This window comes from Vombatus ursinus, unplaced genomic scaffold, assembly GCF_900497805.2.
Source record: "Vombatus ursinus unplaced genomic scaffold, bare-nosed wombat genome assembly UNPS02014778.1, whole genome shotgun sequence".
NCBI classification, from domain to species: Eukaryota; Metazoa; Chordata; class Mammalia; order Diprotodontia; family Vombatidae; genus Vombatus; species Vombatus ursinus.
The window spans coordinates 29,460,807-29,483,967 of NW_020954556.1; the positions used below are offsets into that span (position 1 = coordinate 29,460,807).

At 34.8% G+C, this 23,161-nt stretch overlaps 1 protein-coding gene across 3 annotated transcripts in view; it reads left to right on the top strand.

Annotated features, from left to right (window-relative positions):
• Positions 1–23,161, top strand: part of USP34 (ubiquitin specific peptidase 34) — a 317,492-nt gene that overhangs the window by 107,767 nt on the left and 186,564 nt on the right. For all 3 annotated transcript variants that reach the window (XM_027865141.1, XM_027865140.1, XM_027865142.1), the window contains 5 exons: positions 2,427–2,494; positions 5,647–5,839; positions 6,632–6,693; positions 20,797–20,878; positions 20,980–21,072. In XM_027865141.1, coding sequence (XP_027720942.1) covers positions 2,427–2,494; positions 5,647–5,839; positions 6,632–6,693; positions 20,797–20,878; positions 20,980–21,072 — 498 coding nt within the window. The remainder of the gene's footprint in view (positions 1–2,426; positions 2,495–5,646; positions 5,840–6,631; positions 6,694–20,796; positions 20,879–20,979; positions 21,073–23,161) is intronic.

Sequence of the window (23,161 nt, forward strand, 5' to 3'; positions counted from 1 at the left end):
TGAGTTTAAGATATCTTCTGGATATCAATTTTGATATGTTTGAAAGACAGTTGGAGATGTGAGATTGAAGATCTGAAGAGAGGTCAGGGCAAGATTTGTGGATTTGAGAATTATCTGCACTGAGATGATAATTAAATCCACAGTAGCTGATCAGATCACCCAGTGAAGTGATAAAAGAGGGAGGATGGAAGAGAAGCCCTGGACATTTAAAGAGAGACTTGGATAAGTATTCTGCTGGATGAGTGTTCAGCAAAGGAGATTTAAGCAGTGATTTGATAGGTAGGAACAATAGGGAGAACCTGGAGCGATGAGATTATCAAGGAGAAGAGGGTGATAAGCAGCTTACCTTGGGAGAGGTCAAGAAGAATGATGATTGAGAAAAGGACTTTGGATTTGACAATTAAAAGATCATTGGTAACTTTAGAGAGAGCAGTTTCTGTGGAATGATGAAATCAGAAGCAAAAGTAAGTGAAGAAGAGAGGAAGTAGATGGCTTTCTTAAGGAGTTTAGCCACAAAGGGCAGAAGAGATATAGGACAATAAGTAGGGTTGTAGTGATCAAATGAGGGTTTTTTGAGAATGGGGGAGACTTGGGCATGTTTGGAGGCAGTAGAGAAGGAGCCAGTACAGAGGGAGAAATCAGAGATAATGGAATGGGAAGGACAGAGGAAAGTCTGTTGGAGGAGAAGGGATAGAATGGGATTGCTTATGCATTTAGGTTTTGCTTTGGTAACATAGGAAAAGCTAGCCTACCCTACATGTCAGGGCCCCTGAAAATATTGCTTCTGTAATACTTAAACTCCCATGGGTCCCTGTTATATCCAAGATGAAATATGAACTCCTTTCTTTGACAGTTAAAGCTCTTCACAGACAGGCTCCTTCATATCTTTTCAGTCTTTTAATACAGTCCCCTTCCTAGACTCTTGGTCTAGCAGTAATAGCATATTTTTTCTTCCTCACAGACAGTACTTCATCTCTCATCTTCATGTTTTTGCATTGGCTCTTCTTCAAGCCTGGAATGCTTTTCTTCCTAAGCTGCATCTTTTTGTAAAATCTCTGCCTTCCTTTAAGATTTAGGTAAATCACCTCTTGTACTTATCCCTAGTTGCTAACTGCTTTCTTCTCTAAGGCTTCCTTCAGTTGAGAGAGAGACAGAGAGAGAGAGACAGAGAAAGAGAATGTGAGTGTGTGTTGAGTATGATTTTCTTCCTCCTCCTCTTCTTAGATGGAGAACCTGCAGGCCTCCAGGCCATTTGTGGCCCTCCAGGTGCTCAAGTGCAGCCCTTTGAATCCAAACTTCACAGGACAAATCCCCTTAATACAAGACCCCACTTGAGGACCTCAAGGGCCACTTGTGGCCTTAAGGCCTAGGTTCCCCACCCCTGCTAGAGTTTAATTTGATTTTGCTTTTCTTTGAATCATTAGCTTGTACTTGATCTAATCACCAGTGCTTAGCATAGCCCTTTATAAATACTTGCTGACTATATTTAATCAACCAATGCAACTTTGTGGGGAAGAGAAGAGATTACACATTTTCAGACTGGGATTTTGATCCCTTATAGGAAGTGGCAGGTACCTAAACTAAGCCTTGAAAGAAGCCAGGAATTCTGCTACGTGAAGGTGAGGGGTGAATTCTTTCTGAGCATGGGGTCAGTGTGTGTGTGTGTGTGTGTGTGTGTGTGTGTGTGTATACACATACACACACACATATACACATATATAGACAGGATATGGAATGCCACATAGGAAAAAGAGCAAGAAAGGTCATTTTGAATGAAACATATGTAAAAGAAGAGTAAATAATGTTCAGCAGGTCTGGAAAGGTAGATTGTAGCCTAGATTACGAACCAGAGGAGTTTGTATTTGAATGGGCTTTCCTTATATGTGAAATACATGTGTTGCTTACCCAAAAAAAAAAAAAGCACAGCTAGTTGTTTGCAAAATAGTAATTTTTTTTGAAACAAAGAAGTACTCTGCATATAACATTATCATTTATCCTTTAAAATGAGGGATAGAGGGGAAGCTCGGTGGCTCAGTGGATAGAGCACCGGCCCTGAAGTCAGGGGGACCTGAGTTCAAATCTCCTCTCAGACCAAACACTTGACACATACTAGCTGTGTGACCTTGGGCAAGTCACTTAACCCCAATTGACTCGTTTTAAAAAAAAAGAATAAAATTAGGGATAGGAACTAGAACTTTGATTTCATTGATATAAGGAACTCTCTGATGAAGAAACTCCCATTTTCAGTGAGGCTCATCACTGTCTTTGCTGTATATTGTTTTCTAGAAAACTGGGAGGTTAAATGATTTGTCCTCAGCTGTACAGCGTGTGTATAAAACCTTATTGGTTTTATATCATTGTTTGCTTGTAACCATTATGTTTGTGTAGAAAATGATATCCTTTATTTTTCTTATTTTTTCTTATAGATTAGAATATGGCTGCATATACCTGCTGTCATGCAGCATATTATTCCATTTAGGACCTATGTTATCAGGTAAGTTTTTGTTTTTGAATAACAAAATATATTGGTTTAATTTAATATTTGTATCACATTGTATGAACAGTTACATTTATTACCTAAGAGCTAGAAAGTTCTCAGTTTTTTGGGAGTTATGGGCTCAGATTCCATCGTCACATCTGTGTTGCCTTTGTTACTAAGTTTTCTTAAAATCATCTTTAGGACCTCTTTTAGGAACTTTTTTCTTAATGGAAAGCCAGTTTTTTTTTTTGTGTTGGAGAGGGAGATAGCTTGTATTGGATTATACCTCCTACCAAAAGTGAGTATAGGATCATAGATTTATAGATGGAACAGGCTGTGGTTGTCTAGTTTAGTCTCCTAATTTTAGAGATGAGGAAAGTGAGATTCCAAAATTTGGCTTAGGGTTTACTCAAGGTCGTATCTAATCATTAAACAACAGTATTGAATTGAGTTAAAGTTTTTTGTTTCCCAAATTTTTTGAGCGATAATAGCCTGTAGTGTTGTGGGGGAATCTTTCTTGCCTGTGCACCTGGTGTCCCAGCTTTGCCATATTTATCTTTTAGCTTAATTAATTGTTCATTTGTTTCCTTTGGTACATAATAGTAAGTTCATCTGGTCCATTGTGAAAACAGCTGTCCCAGGCTGGTGCTGGAACAGAGCTATTAGATAGTGTGTACTGAACTGAATACCAACCAAGGTGGGTACTAAATTTTACTTAGCTGCTGTTCACAGCAAATGAGCTCCTTGGTTCCTATAAATCTAAGTAAAGGAGCCAAATTTTACAGTTTCATACAGCTGCCAGTACAAGTAGCTCTGCTAGTAGCTGTGTATTTGACCTCTCTCTTAGTACCTCAGTTTTCAATATCTAAAATCACAGAGGCAAAATAGATGTTTTTGCCAACTTTGAAACTCCATGATCTATGTTCTTTTACTGTAACTTTAGTAAATATTGACTTGGAGAGATAAGTCCTAGGAGTTGCCTGAGGCACGTAGGGGTTAAGTTAGCAGCTTAGGGCCACCCAGCTTTTTCTTCCTTGGCTCCTGTTGACTGAGAATGTGTTTTGTAAGAAGTGTCTGAGGTGGAGTTTCAACTGTCTTTCTGCTTTCATATCCCATTCTTTATCCACCATATTCCTGCTTCCTCCATGCTCAATTCATTCTCAGTAGATAGTGCTTTCTCCATCTAGAACTAATTGCTTGAGCCAATCACTTAACCTCTCTGGGCTTCCATTTTCTTATTTGTAATATGAGGTTTTGTACTTAACAATATTGTCAACAAGCGTTTGTTAATCTATCTCTAAAGGTTATGTACCTGTGACAGTTTGGTACTCAGTTATTCTCTGATGATTTTCTTAGTTTTGCTTCCCAGTGTGCTTTTGTATTTTTTTGATTGGTCAAATGATATGGTTGGGCATGAGGGAGAAGAAAAGAGCTAATCTATTTACATTTTTTTGTCCTTTCATCAGGTAGAAATTTACTTTAAACCTTCCTTAAATATTACAGCCAATTGACAAAATCCATATAAATTTCTAAACCACTCATTAAAACATAAAACTATTAGTTTGGAAAAGCAAAAGGGTGAGGGTGAGGTGAATGTTTTGTCCTCCTTCCCACACATATATTGAATGTAACTTTTTTTCACTTAGAAGTGATGATCCTTTGATTATTTCATGATTTACATCCTAGAAATGTAAATATTAAGGGTATCCATTTTAGCAGAATTACATTATAGTAACAATTATGAAGTTATATTTTGGAGCCTGTTGTTACCATTTTTCTATTATGAGTTCCTCCTCTTTTCAAGCATCAGCATTGCGCAAAACAACATGTATGAAATTCTTAGTTGGTGTGTTTTTTAAAAATCAGAAAAAAAAGGATTATCTCAAATTCATTATCAAAGTGCACATGTTTTACTCTGAGAAATCTATAAATTGGTCTATTCTAGGGGTGGGGAACCTGCGGCCTCCACGTGGCCTTCTAGGTCCTTGGATGCAGCCTTTTGACTGAGTCCAAGTTTGACAGAACAGATCCTTTTATTAAGGGGATTTATTCTGTGAAGTTTAGATTCAGTCAAAGGGCTGCACTTTGAGGACCTAGAGGGCCACATGTGGCCTTGATGCCCCAGGATTCCTATGATGCAGTCTAGAGGTCAGGGGTCCTGGAATCCCAAAATCAGGACACCCGGGTCCTGCCCGAAAGAATTTGACCCAAGCCTTCTTGCAGCCAAAAACAAGGTTTATTGAAGATTTGCCATATTAGCTAGACTCTTAAGGAATCTGAGCATCCATGGGCTATTGGCTAGATTCTAAGAATCAGAGCATCTTAATGGAGACAAGATGGACCTTATATACAGAAAGACTGTGGGAGGGATCTAGGAGTGGCCAAGTAGTTTGGGGTGATGGGAGGAAGGGCCTAAGGAGATCTGGATGAGAGTGGCTAGTAAGCTGGGGTGAACAGAACTCTTGGGACCTGGACCTCTTGGCCAAGGGAGAATGGAGCCTAGCTAGGATTAAGGGTGGGAAATGGCAGGGGGCCATAGGGGTAAGACAATGGAGAGGAGATTGGGTGTAGCCATAGTGAAAGGCCAGTTGATGGGATTATAGCCTCAGGGGAACACCAGAGATTTGGCCATGTGGGAAAGTCCAGGGTTTTTCCTTTCTGGGGCCCAGATTCCAACCTACCCCTAGATTCTATTGTTATATTCCTGAGTTGTTTCTTTTTGCTGCAGTACAGAGGTAGTAGGGGGAGGGAGGGGAGAAGGAGAAGGAGGGGAATGATCTTAACTCTAAGAAATTACTGCATCTTAGCTTAATGTTCTATTCTTATCTAAGATTGCTGTTTCTTTCCTTTTTGTTTATCAATATTATCATGAAAAGACATTTTTGGAATGTGTACCATTTGTAGATTGTCATTATTTACTTAGACTTTGATTACCAATCTGATTTTCTGTTTGATTCTGTCCCCACCCCACTTCTCCCTAACATTACTTGTATGGCATGTACAGAGTATTTATATTTGTTTATTAAATTAATTTGAAGGACTCTGGTTTTATAGGAAGTATATAGAATTTTTCTTTTTGAATATTTTAAAGATTGAAGTAGAAAGGAGTTGATCTACATATCTGCCTTTTTAGGGTTTCTTTTTATCTTTCTTTCTAATTATTTCAGGTATTTATGCAAACTTTCTGACCAGGACTTAAGACAGAGTGCTGCTAGAAACATGGCTGATTTAATGTGGAGCACAGTGAAAGAACCATTGGATACAGCCTTATGCTTTGATAAAGAAAGCCTTGATCTTGCATTTAAATACTTTATGTCACCCACATTGACTATGAGGTTGGCTGGACTAAGTCAGATAACGGTAAGTTGCATGTGTTTTTCACGCAATTTATTTTGGATAAATTTTGGTTTGCCTAGGTTAGAAATGATTGAAATTCACTAAATTCTTTATTGTCTTTTTAAAATATTTATTATAAATTATTTACTGTTATTTGCTATAATTTTTTATTATTGAGTGGAACACAAGTAAATGGAACATTGAATAATATGTCCATTTGACTTATAGGAATATTATATCTAAGTCAGGATAGATTTGATTGACCTAATTCTATTATTTGCCAAGAGAATTCTAAGCATAAGATTTGTGATGGACTAAAATATTCATGAATCTTTAGATTTTTTTTCCTTGAAAAATGTTTGCATCTATTATCTTGGCTTTCTTACTGATAAATTCCTTTTAAAAACACTGGAGAGGTTGTAAAGTGTTTTCAGAAGGTTTTTCAAATCAAGTTGATTGAACATCTTTTAGTTTTGAATTTTCTTAGTAGATGTTTTTTAAAAAAATAATATTGGCAACATTTCTGAATTTATCTTTGGTATAAATTGTTGATAAATTAAGGATAAAGTATTATTGAAAATTTTACTTAAATTTTTTTCAATGTTTCTATTGATTTCTCAAATTTTTCCAATGACATAATCAATGAAATTGTAGTACTTGGGACAGTTTTGCCTGTTTTATTTTTAATAATGTTATTGTTACTTTACTTTCCCAAATGTTAACATTACTTAATTTATTGTTACTGCTTATAAAAAATGTGGTAGGAAGATAATCTTGGTTGAGTTTTGAAGTGATGTTTCTTTTTTCTAATCACAGAATCAGCTTCATACCTTCAATGATGTGTGCAATAATGAATCTTTAGTTTCAGACACAGAAACGTAAGTAAGAATATTATTTGGAGTCTGCACAGGTGCATTGTAGTCAGAGTCAAGTCTCCTCATATGGTCTTTTGTGGTTATAGATCTTTCAGTGATGACTAATATGAACTACTAACTACTGTAATTGTTTTGTTTTGAGGCTTCATAGTATATTTTAAATTAGAAATCTTTTAAATCAATTCATATTTTTTAAACAATGTTTTCCCCCCAATTACATGTAAAAACTATTTCTAACATTTTTTAAAGTTTTGAGTTCCAAATTCTATCATTTTCTCCATTGCCCCCTCCCTGAGATGGTAAGCAATCTGATATAGGTTGTAGATGTGTGATCATGTGAAATGTTTCCATATTAGTCATTTTGTGCAGGAAGACTTGAACAAGAAAGAAAGAAAGTAAAAAATAGCATGCTTCGGTCTGTATTCAGGCAACATCAGTTCTTTTTCTGAAGTTGAAGAGCATGTTTCATTCTAAGTCCTTTGAAATTGTCTTGGATCATTGTATTGCTGAGAATAACCAAGTCATTCACAGTTCTTCATCATATGATATTTCTGTTAACTGTATACAATATTCTCTTGGTTCTGCTCACTTCACTTTGTATCAGTTCATGTAAGTCTTTCCAGGTTTTCTGAAATCATACCACTTGTCCTTTCTTATAGCACAACAATATTTCATCAAAATCATACACCTCAATTTGTTCAGCCATTCTCCAATTGATGGAGATCCCTTCGATTTTTAATTTTTAGCCACCACAAAAACTATAAATATTTTTGTACAAATAAGTACTCATCTCCACCCTCTCCATTTTCTCCCCACTTCCCCCTTTTAAAAATCTTTTTGGGATATAGAGCTAGCAGTGGTATTGCTGGATCAAAGGGAATGCACAATTTTATAGTCCTTTGAGCATAATTCCAAATTGTTCTACAGAATGGTTGGATCAGTATACAACTTCACCAATAGTGCATTAGTGTACCAGTCTCTCCACATCCCAGCCAACATTTATTTTCTTTTTTGTCATATTAGCTAACCTGATACGTATATACCTCAGTTGTTAATTTTCATTTCTCTAATCAGTAGTGATTTAGAGCATTTTTTCTTATGACTATAGATAACTTTGATTTTTTTATCTGAAAACTGCCTCTTCATATTCTTGACCACTTATCAATTGGGGAGTGGCTTGTATTCTTATAAATTTGACTCAGTTCTCTGTATATCTGATAAATGAGGCCTTTTTCAGAGATACTTACTGTGAAATGTTTTCCCCAGTTTTCTGCGAAGCAGTTATTACTTAAAGCACCCTTAGTTCTGTAGTCTTAAATTCACATATGTTCTGCTGCTATAAAAAGCAGAAAAAACATTGGAGAAAGAAATTTAATGTTTGCAATGTTCATATAAATTTTGCAAGAAGTGTATATTAGCTTATATTCGGTCTGTATATAGTCTTGGAAATAATTTATTAAAAGTTAGTTTCTAAGCAAAGATTATACTCTTTCTAGTTTGTACTTTCATCTTATATCTAAACTGTTGTTTAAATCCACATATAAGTACATAGATTATTTTCTCTTTTCCCTTATTAATTCAGCTGCTAGTGTAGTATTATAGATAAGCATTTAACTCCATGTCAATTTTTCCTGAAAGAAATAGTAAGGAATTCTGTTTCTTTATTTCTGAAATGAGGACGTGATTGTCGTTTTGTAAATAATGGACAATTAAATAAGGATTAAGAAATAAAAACAATTAACTGCTAAAGGGTTATAAATATATTAATATCTTACTCATGTAGTAGCCCAGTTCAGAAAGTGTGAAAGAAAGGAGAATTATACAGTAGATACTTGGTAACTAATAAATGAAGTATTTAAAAAGAATAAAGAAGATGTTTTGTTTGGTTAAAGTTGGGCTGTGTTTTGAGAGACAGGTTTTGGGATGGGAATTGCAAGGAGACTTGGCTAGGATTGTTAGTATCTGCATAGCAGGGAATTATAATGGTTTGTCCTTCAAGGGTTATGATTTAGAATCATTATCTGTCCTCCATTCAGCTGCCAAAGTGTTGTTCTTAAAGTACAAGCCTGACCATACCACTCCCTTGCTCAATAGACGCTATTGACTCCCTATTACTTCTGCGATCAAATAGAAACTCTTCTTTTTGCAGTCTTTGAAACCTTTCACTACCTAACTCCAACCTTATCTTTCCAGCCTTTTATATTACTTCCTTTCACACACTTGACCATCTACTCAAACTGACCTGGCTATTTTCTATATACACATATTATCTCTCATCTCATCTGTGCCCTTCCTTTTGTTTTGGCTGTCCCCTCCTTGATATAATGCCATCTTTACTTAACTATTAGTATCTTTACCTTCCTTTAGCTCAGCATGAATGTTTCTTATCCCTTTCCTTATCCCTCTGGATGTTACTCTATATTTATTATATTATATGATTTTACTTTATTTTGTATATATTTCACAGACTTATGTGAACATATTGTCTCCTTTGGATGGATCATAAGTTCCTTGAGGGCAGGGACTGTTCGCTTTTTTGTTCATATAAGAACACGAATATATACTATAGGTATTTATTTACTGGACTTTGGGATCAGAGATTTTGTATGCATGGAAGGAAGGATGCAGAAACCTAAAACTTTCCAACTTAAGAAGTTAAAAATATACTGCATATTGTGTAGTATCTAAGATTGTGGGTAAAGAGGTTCCCTTTTCTAGGGAGGGGGTGTCAGAAAGGAACATTTAATTCAAGCTTAGCAAACATTCTTGAAGTATGATTATGTTTATAACTCATGATGTTATGCTTAAAATTTACTATCACAGCTAAACGATTTATGTAAAAAATCTTATTAAAATGACACATCAGTTCAATTGCTTCTTGGGAAGAAACGATTAACTTTGATATTATGTTACTAATTGACATGTAAAGCTATTTTGTTTCATATGTTTGTCTTTAAAACTACTAGTAGTCTCATTCTTATCATTGTTTGATCTGCAACTTTATAAATTCTTTCCCCTCCATATTCTTTTATTCATTAAAGATTCTTATCTGCTTAAACTGATTAAAGAACCTTTAGGTTGTTTTTGTTTCTTAAATTTAAACCAGTGTCAGTGATCATGGGGGTAGTTAGGTGGCTTAGTGGATAGAGCAATAGCTTGGAATTAGGAAGTCTCATCTTTATGCGTTAAAAACAAACACAAGAAAACAGCTTCAGAAACTTTCTAGCTATGTGACCCTGGACAAGTCACTTAATCTGTTTGCCTCAGTTTCCATATCTGTAAAATGAGCTGGAGAAGGAAATGGCAAACCACACCAGTATCTCTGCCAAGAGAACCCCAAATGGCATCATGGAGAGTTGGAAAAGACTGAAAGGACTCAACAATAACAACTTGATAAAACAAACAGGATGCCTAACTAGGGACCAGAAAATTCAAAGTTTGAATCCTGCTTCAGATACTTACTTGGTATGTGACCCCAGACAAATTGATTAGTCTTAGCCTTATTATTCTCAACTGTCAGATGGGGATAACAATGGTACCTTTCTTAGAGTGTTATTGTGAGGATCAAATAATAATAATAATAGCTAACATTTACAATAGTGCTTAAGTCTATAAAGCACTTTACATATATTATTTTATTTGATCCTTGTCTAGGAGATAGAAACTATTGTTGTCTCCACTGTATAGATGAGGAAAGAAGCTGAGTCTATAACTCCACTTTGCCACCTTGCTCTATGTAACATATGGCAATGTATATAAAGTATATATAAAAATTATAGCTAATCTTTAAAAGTGTTGTTTTAGTAAAAAAAAAAAAAAGTTCAAAGGTTTGTTTTGGTGGCTACAGGATTTGGCAGTGACATAGCCTTTCTGTGATACTTTTCTGTATCTTTAGCTCAGTTACTGACATATACTTTAATTTACTATTTTCTTCCTTTTATAGTTTTTCTTGAATATTTACTTGTACTGAAATTTGTAGGTATAGAACAATGAATTAAAAGTATGAAATATTTAGCCACATTAAGAATGATGACTCTTTTCCCTTGTATACTTAAAATTCTTCATTCTTAAATAACAGTAAAATGGAGAGAAATATTCAATGTTAACATTTTATCGAGATTTTTATTGATAATTGCCAGATGTCTAAAATATAACATTGTTAAAAGATTTTTTGTAATACTTCTTACAAAATTTCTAAATATTTTAGAAAGAATTTATTTTAAATTTTGAAAAAATAAAATCTCCAAATAAAATTAAAGAGATTTAAAATAGTATAATATAAAAAGTTTCTAGGGTATTTAACCCACCTTTAAGCAAGGTGGGTGATGTAGGTCTACAATGTGACATCATTTTAATGATCTTGTTATGATAGTGTATATTTCTGAGTCTTTTTATTTGAAATGCTATGTAGGTCAAATCTGAGCAAAGTATTCCAAAATAATAAGCCTTTAGCACTCATCACTCATTGCGTATGGTAAGCTTGAAATTATTTTTAGACCCAAAAAATTGCTTTGGATTGCCTTTTTGTACTTTTAAATTTTATGTTTCATTACTTAGACCCTGCTGTAATTTTTTTGTCTTGGCTAACTTCTGTACCTTTGCTAATTTTATATAAATACTATAGGCATTCCTCTCTTATGCAAATTTATATAATCTTTTAATTGATCTTTCTTAGTTTGTCTTAGCTAAATTAAAGAATGAATTAATCTCCAGACTTTTCAAGATTTTTATGTAGTTTTTTTCCATACTGTAGCTACTTTATGCCTCTGTATTTGTCTTCAGATTTCAAGATCATATTTAAAATTGAGTAAACAATAGGAAATATTCAAAACATGTCATGTTTAAATGCTCTTAGATTTTTTTCTAGAGTACTGCTGTTACAGATACTTTTGCAGTTTTTCCTGGGCCATACCTTAAAGCTATTAAGCTGCGTAGTTGAATGACTTAATCCACAGTTCTATGGTTAACTCATTGGTTTTGTGCTTCATTAACTCTGGCTGTTTGATTGTTTTATATGTTATTTATATATACATATATATATATATATATATATATATAATTTGTTTTCTTTTTTTCTAAGGAGTGTCTTAGCTACTCTTAAAGAATAGGAAAGAATATACACATATTGTCTTTTGTTCGAAGGAGAATACTTTGTTACAATTTGAAATGAAATAAAGGAGGAATAATTTCAATACTTCATTTTCTGAGCATCTCTTTCATTCCATGAAGATTTTGGGGGGGAAGAAGGGACACTCATTTCCCCCTTCTCATACAGATAATATCCTTTCAGGATTGGAGATTCTTCCTGTGGCAAGGACATGGAACAAATGATTATGGATAAAATATATATGTTGTCTCAAAAAATATTGCTAATAAAGTTGTTACTTAGAAATTTCTCATTCTGAGTTCTCTGGAGTTTCATGTTAAATTGTAAATGAAATTATAATGGCTTCCAAGGAGAAAATGGAAATTATTTTCTGTATCTTCGTAATAGGAACAGTTGACTGATATTGTAGAATTAAGTACATGAATAATGATGGATCTTTTATCTTTTGCCTTTGACCTTTTTTTTGGACTTTTTTTTCTTGTAGTAAGAAGGTTTTTATACAAGAGCTACACAGACAATTCTGTCAAATCTCTCATCTATATGGGAAGGAGATAGGAGTGGCTTTGCTTTTTTGATGAAGTTTTTAATAAGCTTTAGGGACAGTGTGGCATGTAGGAACTGAAGGAAATACTTTTTGGCTTTTTTTTCCTCTTAGCCTTAGTTTTCACTGAGGATCTTTTAAGCTAAATACATTTTTCCCCTCCATCAGTGAAGACAGGTAATTTGCAGTCCCTAAGGAAAGGTCTTTTAAGTTCTGGTTGACTTTCAGTTTTATTTTTAGCAGCTATATAGTGTGAGCAATAATTGAAAGTTGTATTATAAAGTGTTAGCAGTAACATAACCTACATTTAATTTCTTTAAATTAATTAAAAACACCATTTATTGAGCATTTGCTTTGTACCAGGTATCCTTAGCATGTAGGATATATGTGGATAAAGATATCTTTATATCTAAGGATATAGAATAAGGATAAAGAAACAAACAACAAAAACATGAATCCATCATCAGTCTTTAAAGATCTTAAATTATGTCTAGAGAAATAGTATGTATACATGTACCTAATAACAAAATACACATAAAATAAGTACAATGCTGTAATTGTCTTAATAAAGTTGGCAAAATTATATAAAAATAATAGTGGAAGAATATATAAATATTTAAATCTAAATGAGTTTTTTGTCAGTTAACATTAATCTATTAGGAACTGGTGACTGAACTTCTTCAGCACTAAAAGATCAGATGTCTCTGAACTGAATCCGATGATTAAGAAGTAATAATACTGTGAAGATGGAGGAATAAGATAGGAAATACTGAGCTCTCTTAAATTCTCCCACAAAGTAAAACATTGCCTCAAAGTGAACTTCAAGTGGCAGAGATGATCAAAAGTCAAATAAAGCAGTTGTCTTCCTAAAACAACTTGAGAGGTCCTCTGGGAAGCTTGGACCTTGACCTCTAGGGCCTTAGATTTGATCCTATGGAAGTGCAAATACCTCCAGGTAGACTGCTTTTAATCAACAAGTCCTGGGGGCAGCTGGGTTAGGCTGCAGCCTCCTTTCAGGAACTTAAAGGAATTCAGTGGACAAAGTTGAGGAAGGAGTGTATTACAGGGTATGTAGGTAGTTTTGAGAATCATCAGCAAAGAAATTAAATTAAATTAAATCCATGGGAGGTGATGAGATCACTCAGTTAAGTGATATAGAGGGAGCAGAGAAGAGGGCCCAGGACAGATCCTTGAAGGATACCTGTAGTTAGAGGGTGTGACCTGGATGAGGATCTTGCAAATAAAACTGAAAAAGAGCAATCTAATAAGTGGGAGGAGAAAGGAAAGAGTGGTATTCTGAAAACCAAGAGAAGAGAATATCAGTGAGGAGAGGGTGAACAGCAGTGTCATAGGCTGTAGAGAGGATGAAAAGAATCATTCAGAAAAGGCCATTGTATTTGGTAATTGAAAGATAATTGCTTACTTTGGAGACAGCAGTTTCAAGGAAATGTTGAGGTTGGAAGTGTGATTGTAAGAAGTTAGTTAATTAGAGAGGAGTGAAAGTGGAAACACTTAATGGTAGCTGGCCTTTTCAAGGAGTTTGGCCAGGGTAGAAGGGATAAAGGATATACTGGATGGACAAATCAAGTGAGGGGTTTTTGAGAATGAGGAAGACATGGGCATATTTGTATGTAGGTAGTGGAGATGGAGCCAGTAGACAGATTGAAGATAAATGATAGATTGGGGATGACAGGGGAGACAGTCTGTTTGAGGAGACAGGGTAGAATGGGATTACCTGAGCAGGTAAAGGGGTTGACCTTGATAAGACTAAAGGCCTCTTCTGTAAGATAAGACTAAAGGGTGGAGATAGTGGCAGAAGGTATCTTAGTGATAAGAGATCAAGGAAAAGAGGGAGCTCAAAGTGAGTAGCCTCAGTTTTTTTCTGTAAAATAAGGAAAGATTCTTAGTTGTGAGGGTGGGGGAAAGAGAAGCCATGGGAAATTTAAGGAGGGATGAAAAAGTCTGGAGGATCATCTATGGAGAGTGGGGTAGTGAGTTGGTGAGGGAGGTATTGTAGGATTGTTTGCTAGTAGTGAGAGCCCAGTTGAGGTTATGTAACATAAATTTGTAGCAGACTTTATCAGAAGTTGCTTAATTTTCCTCCACCTTTGCATAGCAGTAGGTGTGTAGGAGTGAATGTAGTGAATGATGGGAATGATTAAGGCTGAGGTGCTTAGAAGGGCATAATCAGTGAAATGAATAAGGGGTTAGACTCAGGGGTGGGGAGCCTGTGGCCTTGAGGTCATATGTGGCCCTCTGTGTCCTTATAATTTAACTGTTCTTTGAATGTGCCCCAATTTATATTTCTATTTATATTTTTGAAGGTATCATTGGATGCAAAATGTACTAGCATTTTCATTACTATTGGTTTTATTTTTTATTTCCTTTATTATTCCTTAAGCTATGAATACAGAACCAAGTGTAAAGCTTTGTGATAATGAGTAAAGGCAGTGTAAATGGTACAGTACTTTTGAGTGATTTGTTCAAGAACCACCGAATTGATAGACCCTTCAGCTTTTTGGTATAAACTTTTTCTTCCTCATCCAGTATATTTTCTTCTAAGAATTTATAGGGTTTAAAAAAATAATTCAAGTTGTGAATCCTTTGTATAAATCAGGGCTTCTTAAACTTTTTCCACTTGTGACCCAGTCATTGCTTCTTAAAATTTAAGAAGCACTAGAAGTATGTAACCATTTAAATGGCCTGTATCTGAAAGAGTCACTAGTATTGTCTTTGGGCAATAAATATATGATGCCTTCTGTTAAGAAATATTGCATTATGTTTATATATCTGTTATTTAGAGTATGAAGAACTTTTTTAAGACTCCAATTACTTTCTGCAGTTTTCTTTTGTTAGGCATACCTTTAATTGGGCAATATGGTATTGAAATTTTCTACTGCACTAAATATTGATATAATCTTTCAGTGTGTTTCTAGAGGTCTTTGGTAGTTTTCTTAAGTTGCTTCTGTCATGGTGCTGTTTGTTACCTATCCTTAAGAAATAGTCTTGTTTGACAACTCATCCTTTCTTATTATAGTCCTTACTATCAACAACTTCTGCAACATGTGCTATTGTGTGCATATCCTGAAATATTTTTATATACTGTCAAATATTACAAAATCACAGAATTACAGAATTTGAGAGTTGGAGGGACCTTAATTATAAGCAGTGAATCACCAGCTACTGCTATTCTTCTTCCTCTGACCCTTAGCTTAATGATCTCTTAATAGCTTCTTTTTTTCTAATGTATCCTATGGAGAACAAGCAGCTTCTTCAAGAGTGTGCAGCTTTCAAGAATAGCCAGAGTTATAGATCTCTTTTTAAGCTCTTAATTGTACAGCTTTCCTTTCTCTTCCTTTTCTCCCTTATTATAATCTTCCATTCTCTATCATTCTGACAAAGGTCAAGTCTTTCCCCCTCTTCACCCCTTTTGTGGTTTTCCTCTTTGAAATCTTGCTTCTGTTTCCTTTTAAAAGAACTCTTCTTTACTATTTGGAGAGTGGAGAAGTATTCTAATCTCTTAATAAAGGAGATCAGTCTGCAGACAAGTCACTTTATGGCAAAAGTACGAACATTGAACACTTAGGGCAAGTCTCTGCCCAATTTCCCCAACTGTTCACAATAATTGAGATTTTTGGTGCCCACTCCACCCCTCCCCACCATTGGTACTATAACAATCTTAAACACCTTATTAAAACTTTTACAGTCAATTATTATCACTTAACACAACCCCACTCAAATTCCTTTTGTTCAGTAATTCCACAGCTAGGGCTCCAAACCCTACTCCTTAGCCTTGAATCACTCTCCTTAGTTTCACTAATTTAGCCACCCATAAATCCATTCTGCTTTTTGTTCCACTTATTTGACTTACTTATTTTGCCTACTGTCTCCTTATTCTTTTTTTAAAATTTATTTTGATTCATCAACAATCACTCCATAAGCTTTTTGAGTTTTAAATTTTTCTCCTCCTCCCTCCCTCCCTGCTTCCCTCCACAAGATGGCACACGATCTGATGTAGCTCTACATATACATTCCTATTAAACGTTTTCACATTAGTGATGTTGTAAGGAAGCATTAGAACCAAGAAAAGGAACCACAGGAAAGAGAAAACAAAACAAAACAAGACAAAAATAGCAAGTAGTATGCTTCGATCTGCATTCAAACTCCATAGTTCTTTCTTTGGATGTGGCTAGCATTTTCCTTCATGAGACCTTTGGAGATGTCTTAGATCCTTGTGTTACTGAGAAGGGCTAAGTCTATCAAAGTTAGTCATTGCACGACGTGACTGTTACTGTGTACAACACTTCATCTTCTAGTTCTTTAGAGACTCATATTCCATGTCTTTCAGCTTTGTCACTAGGAGAATACTGGTGTTGTCTGCTTAGTTACTATAAATAGTGAGTGGAAGCCTTAGGCTCTCTTATAGGAGCGTAAATGAATGAAATGATCTAGATACCTGGCAATTATACTCATTTACTGACCAGTCGAGCTCAGTTCAGCATTATGCTTAGAGTCGTAAAACCCCCACGAAACTTATCCCAAATAGTCTAGCTTATTTACTTCCTCCTTCTCAGTTTGTAACCAGTTTATTGTTCATTTTATACATTGTCCATTTATTTCATATTTCTGCAACTCTTGTCCATGTTCATTCATTGATAGGGAGACTATTCATTGGAATAGAGTAGTATTTGTGGGGAAGTTCTAAAAATTGTGGTTCCTGTTGGGAAATAATTCCTTTTATGACTTTCAGAAATGTTTCTCTTTTACTAAGAAACTTAGGATCTTAGGTTGATGAGATGAATGAGTTAAAGAGCCTAATTTCAGGGCACTATGTTAAAACTTGGGGTTATCAAGTTAAAAATGAGACATTTCTTCTTTACTGTGACCTTATATTCCAATAGATGGGTTTACCCTTATTGGGAAATGGTGACCAAGGGAAGGTTGTTTTTTTTTTTTTTTTGTCTGCTTAGTCACTCTAATAATGAATGAAGCCATATAGAATAATGAGTGAAGACATAGGCTTTCTTGGGGGGGGGAGAATCAATTAATGTGAAGAGCCTAGGCTAGTATAGATATTTGACAATTATACTTAGTGACCAATCTAGCTCATCCCCAGGATAAAATTGCAAGATGAGTGGATTAAGTCACCCTGGAAAGGAAGCATGTTCTCTGTGCCAGGGTGACACTATCCTGGACTGGTTCTTTGTTGGGAATAGAGGGGTTGAGTACACAGTAGCTGTGCAGATGTCAAGTCCCCACCAAGTGGACCTTAAGTTTATGGTAAATATTTTAAACATCATTGTAGCATGTAAAAAAATAGCTTTTAATAAGAATAACTTTAATAATAAGTTTATGGTAAATATTTTAAGTATCATTGTAGCATGTAAAAAAACCAGCTTTTAAATCATTAAATGTTAATTAAGCACTTAATATGTATACTGGGTACAAAGAGAAAAAGAAAAAAAGATTCTGACTTCAAGGAGTTAACATTACAATATGGGAGACAATATATGAATAAATTGGTAGATATGAGATACATACAGGACATATGGAAAGTAGTCTTAAAAGGGAATGTAGAAGGTGAACTTGTTATAAACTTTCAAAGCAGGAAGAAGCTAAAAAAAGAGTCTAATAATATTGATACATTATTGATGCCAAAAAAACCCAATTTTTCTATAACTTTTAAACCAAGTTCTTCTTAGGGGTCCTGAAAATTTTATTTATTCTTTAGACTACTTAATTATTATCTTTCTCTTGCAATGATCAACAAAATGCCTTTTTTTCTGTTTTTTCTTTCAAACTAGTAATCACTTGTTTCTATTACTGTGTTAATATTGGAGTATTGCTGTAGTGCATATTCCCTTCTCTTAAATATCCGTGTTTAAATATTTTTTTTTTCATGGTATTGATTATATTTTTATGTGTAATACCAATATCCACAAAGAAATAATGAAAAAATTGCTCTTTACAATTTAGTGTGCTGTTATCGCATCATATTATGTTTATCAAGCTATTTTTCTGACTTGGGGATATTAATGTTAAGACAGCTAAAAATTGAGGCCAGTTCAGTTTTGGACATGTTGAGTTTAAGATGTCTTCTAGGTATCCTGTTTGAAATGTCCAGTAGAGAGTTGGAGATGTAAGACTGGAGGTCATTATACTGGTTAGGGCTAGGTAAGTGTATCTGATATATCAGCATGGAGTATATTGATATGTTAGCATTGAGGTGATAATTGATTACATGGGAGCTGAGGCAGAGGGAGTTTTGGACAAATGGCCTCAATTTCAAAATATAAGACAAGCTTCTGAGCTGTGAGAATTGAGGGAAGGAATCATGGGAAGTTTGGGATTATGGGTTAATTTGGAGCGGTAAAAGAATTGCCTTTCATCAGTCAGGGCCCAGTTGACATTATGGATCACAAATTTCTAGTGCATCCAATCCAGGAGTTTCTCCACCTTCATTCAGCATCACATGTGTAGGAGCAAATACAGGAGATGGTAGAGTGATTAAACTTAGTATAGCAAAATCTACCATATGATAAAAGAGCTAGCAGCTTGAGAAGAGATGAACTGTTCACTTAAGCAGTGAAGGAAGAAACTGTGACTGGTGCAGGGGTGATGCCTTCTGGTGCCTAGGAGAAAACTTAGGGGTTGAGGTCACAGGGTGGACAAATGGCTGGATTTGGCAGTTTACTAACATTTCAATACAGTAGTATTCAATTATAACTATAAAGTAGAAATAACATTAAATTTATTTCCTTAAATCCAAGAAACTTATGCTTTTTCCAGAAATAATTTTTAAGTTACAGCTAAAGTAATCATGCTAACCATCATCTCTCTTTTTACTTATTTTTTTTTAAACATACTTCATCCTATTTTCTCTGTTTTAGAATTGAAAACTGGGCAAAAAATCTTCCTATATTCTTTTTCTATATTCTTTTACTTTTATTCTATAAAAAGTAAATATTCATATTTACTCCTCAAGTCTGGAGAGCTTGTTTTTCCTACAGATTTTATTAATTCTTGAAGATTTTTAGTTCGAGCAGAATAGATTTTCATTTATTATTGTATAGCAGTATCTGTATTAAGTATTATTAAGTATTAAGTATAATATTTTTTACACTATATCATTTTTTATTATTGCACAGAAATATAGAATTGTATAGAATAGAAAAGTTTTTTCACTCAAGAGTTGGGAATATGCATGTAAATACTTTTTTATTAATGTCTGCATACTTTACATTTTAGAAATAAAATCACAACCTGTCCTTTTATTTATTTTCTTGAGTCAGTTTTATGTTTTAGTCATGTGAATTAAATTAAAGCATATATAATTACTAAGCCTTTTATGATTATATGCTCCAATATAAAATGTATATTTTAGTAGCAAATGGACTAATAGATAGTAAGATGATGGGGCTAAGGACGGTAGGGCTTAGTATTTGGAGATTTAAAGAATAACTACTAAAGAAAGAAATCTGTTATTTGTTTATTAAGGTCAGAGTAAAGACACCTAATAATGCTGTGGAGGGAAAAAAGATACAAAAAGTGTCTATGGAATTAGTAACATCTGAAAAAGTAGGAAAACATGGATTAACTGCCTGTACTATAATTAGATCACTTTCATATTGCATAGTTAATAAAAGGCCATCCTGTGTTTTAATGTTATGATATTGTTCTTAGTTGTACTTTATAGTAGCAAAAGAGGGAAAAGAATATAGAAAATGTACATTACATAGAAAGTGCTCCCAAGTTGCAAGTTGCTCAGAATAATATTTAACTTAATACTCATTCCTCTTCAGGGATCATATCAGCCACATCCTCATTGAGGACTTACATCAGGAGTAGTTTCAGATTCTTGCTCCTTAAAATTCAAGGCTTGGGGCAGCTAGATGGCGCAGTGCAGAGAACACCGGCTCTGGATTCAGGAGGACTTGAGTTCAAATGTGGCCTCAGACACATAACACTTACTAGCTGTGTGACCCTGAGCAAGTCACTTAACCCCATTGCCTAGCTAAAAAAAAAATTCAAGGCGTGCCACCTTTCTACTACTCACCTGAACATACCAAGGAACTAATAGGGCCTAAGTATTTAAATGCTCTGTCATTTTTTGGTTGAAACTAAGCCCCCAGTAGATGAAATCCCGGGCAGGATTGTCCCTGAGAAGAAAGATAGAGCCAGTGAATTGCTTCATTTCACATTTTCCTCAGTGACATCTAATTTCACATTTTCCTCAGTGACATCTATCAGATTAAAGCTCTTTAGTGAAGAGCTCTGAGAAATTTATGAAGCTTCAATTTCTGTTTCTCTTTTAATCACTGGAAATTTATCTGTCTACATGCTTATTCTTAGAGTCTCTTTTTCTTTTCAATAAATGATAATAGTAATAGTTTTCATGAAAAAGCCTTGCAATTTTAGTTTATCTGCAGTGTTAACTAATTTTATTATTTTACTTTAGGTCAATTGCAAAAGAGCTTGCAGACTGGCTTATTAGCAACAATGTTGTTGAGCATATATTTGGACCAAATTTACATATTGAGGTTTGTAAAAAAAAAAAAAAAGAAAAAGAAATCACTTACTTTTCAACAATCTTGGTAGATAAAAGTATTTTGTAAATTGAACATGTGTCCCTGTTTTACAGATTATCAAACAGTGCCAAGTAATTTTGAATTTTCTGGCAGCAGAAGGACGATTAAGTACTCAGCACATAGATTGCATTTGGGCTGCGGCACAGGTAAAGAAATTATTGGTGAAATTAAAGAAAACTTTAAAGAGCTTTTGTTGTAATCGCCTTAATGTTTTCAAATATTTTATTAGCATCCATTACATTTTTTGTGCCACCTTGTATTTTTTTCTTTGTTTTAAAGAATTTTTATTGCTATCTTTTGTTTTTACTTAGTTAAAATTCCTCCAGTATTCCCTCTCCTCTTCCTTCTCTGAGAGACATCCCAAACAAATATTTTTTAAAAGGAAAATAAGAGGAAGAGGGAAAAACAAATCCCTCAAACCCATCAGTGCAGTGGAAAAAGTCTAGAACATATATGAAGTGTTCCAAAACTGTGTACCTTCTACCTCTTCAAAGGAATGTCTTCTAATATCTCGTGTTCTTTCTTTTCTGTCATGCTTATTTAATTTTGCAACATTTGCTGTGTCTGTTATTTAAAAAAAACCCTCCAAATTAATAATGCCCACTTGTGACTTCTTAGTCTATTTTCATTGTGTTTGTTGGATGTTTGTTGCACATACATTATGTTTTTGAACTTTAGTTAAGCCTCGAAGGGAACTTACAGATATTCTAAGATGCTTGGTGAGGGGGGAATGCATTTCAGTCATGGAGGACATCTTATGCAAAGGTATAAAGAAGGGAGATGGAATGTTGTTTTTAAAGAACATCAAGAACTTCAGTGTAGCTCGAATAGATGTAGTAATATATAACAAAGGTAGTTTGGAGTCAAGATGAGAATGTCTTTAAATACCATTAAGAGTAGAGGTAATAGGGAGCCACTGGTTTTATTGAGTATAGACGTAGTCAAGCTTATACATTTAGGAAAATCACCTTTCCAACAATATTGAGGATAGTTTGGGTCAGGGAGACTAATTAGGAGGCATATTTTAGGTAGGAAGAGGTGTAATTTTGCAACATTCATTTTTAATTGTTTTGTGGTAGTTGTTTCTGTTCACACTGTTGTCATTGTGGCACAACGAATAGATAGCTGGGTTTGGAGTCAGGAAGACCTGAGTTCAGATGTGATCTCAGACACAAGTTATTTAGCCCTGTTTGCCTCAGTTTCCTCATCTATAAAAATAATCTGGAGAAGGAAATGGCAAACAACTTCAGTATCTTTGCCAGGAAAACGCTAGATGGGGTCACAAAGAGTAAGACACAATTGAAGCAACTGAACAAAGTAGTAAACCTGGGTTACTGAAAGGATGATGATACCCTCTGTAGAAATAGAGGAATTCTGAAGTCACTTATATAGTGACTCAATCTGACAGTATATTACAGTCATTAAGTATTTATTAAGAACCTGCTATGTGCCAGATGCTGAGGATACAAGTACAAAAAATGAAACAGTCCTTATTTACAGTGAGCTTAGATTCTAATGGAGGAGACAAGTACATATAAATCATGTGCATGTGTGTGTATACATACATAAGGCACTAGATGTTGTGGATCAAGAAAAGCTTTGTGCAAAAGATGTTTTAGGCTGCATCTTAAAGGAAAGAAAGGTGCTATATAAGGTAGTGATAAGGAAGGCATGCGATCCGGGCATGGGCATGGCTGCTGCTAAGTTCCTTCTGGACCCCCCATTTTGGCATCAGTCCCAGATTGACCATGCTTCATTTCCTTCTGACTCTGCAGACATTGCCATCTGTTGTGTTACTTTTCTCCTCTCTTTCCCTCAAACTTTTCAGCTCCTTTTTATGTGTTGTCTTCCCCCATTACAGTATAAGTACCTTAAGGGCAAGGACTATCTTTATGCTTATATTTATAACTCCAGCATTTATCACAGTGCCTGGCACACAGTAATTTTGTTGCCTGCTTGCCAGTGCAAACCAAGAGATGAAAGGTGGAGTGTTCTGAGTGAAAAACAGAAAGAAGCCCAGTTTGGCCAAGTCTCAGAGTGCAGGAGAGAGTATGGTCCAATGAATTGGGAAAGGTAGGTTAGGGCCAGGATATGTGGGGCTAAATGCGAAACAGAGAAATTTATATTTTATTCTAGAGTTAATAGTAAGCCACTAGAGTTGATTAAATACAGGCGTGACATGATTAGATCTGTGTTTAAGGAAAATTACTTGTCCTCAAAATGTAGGATATACTG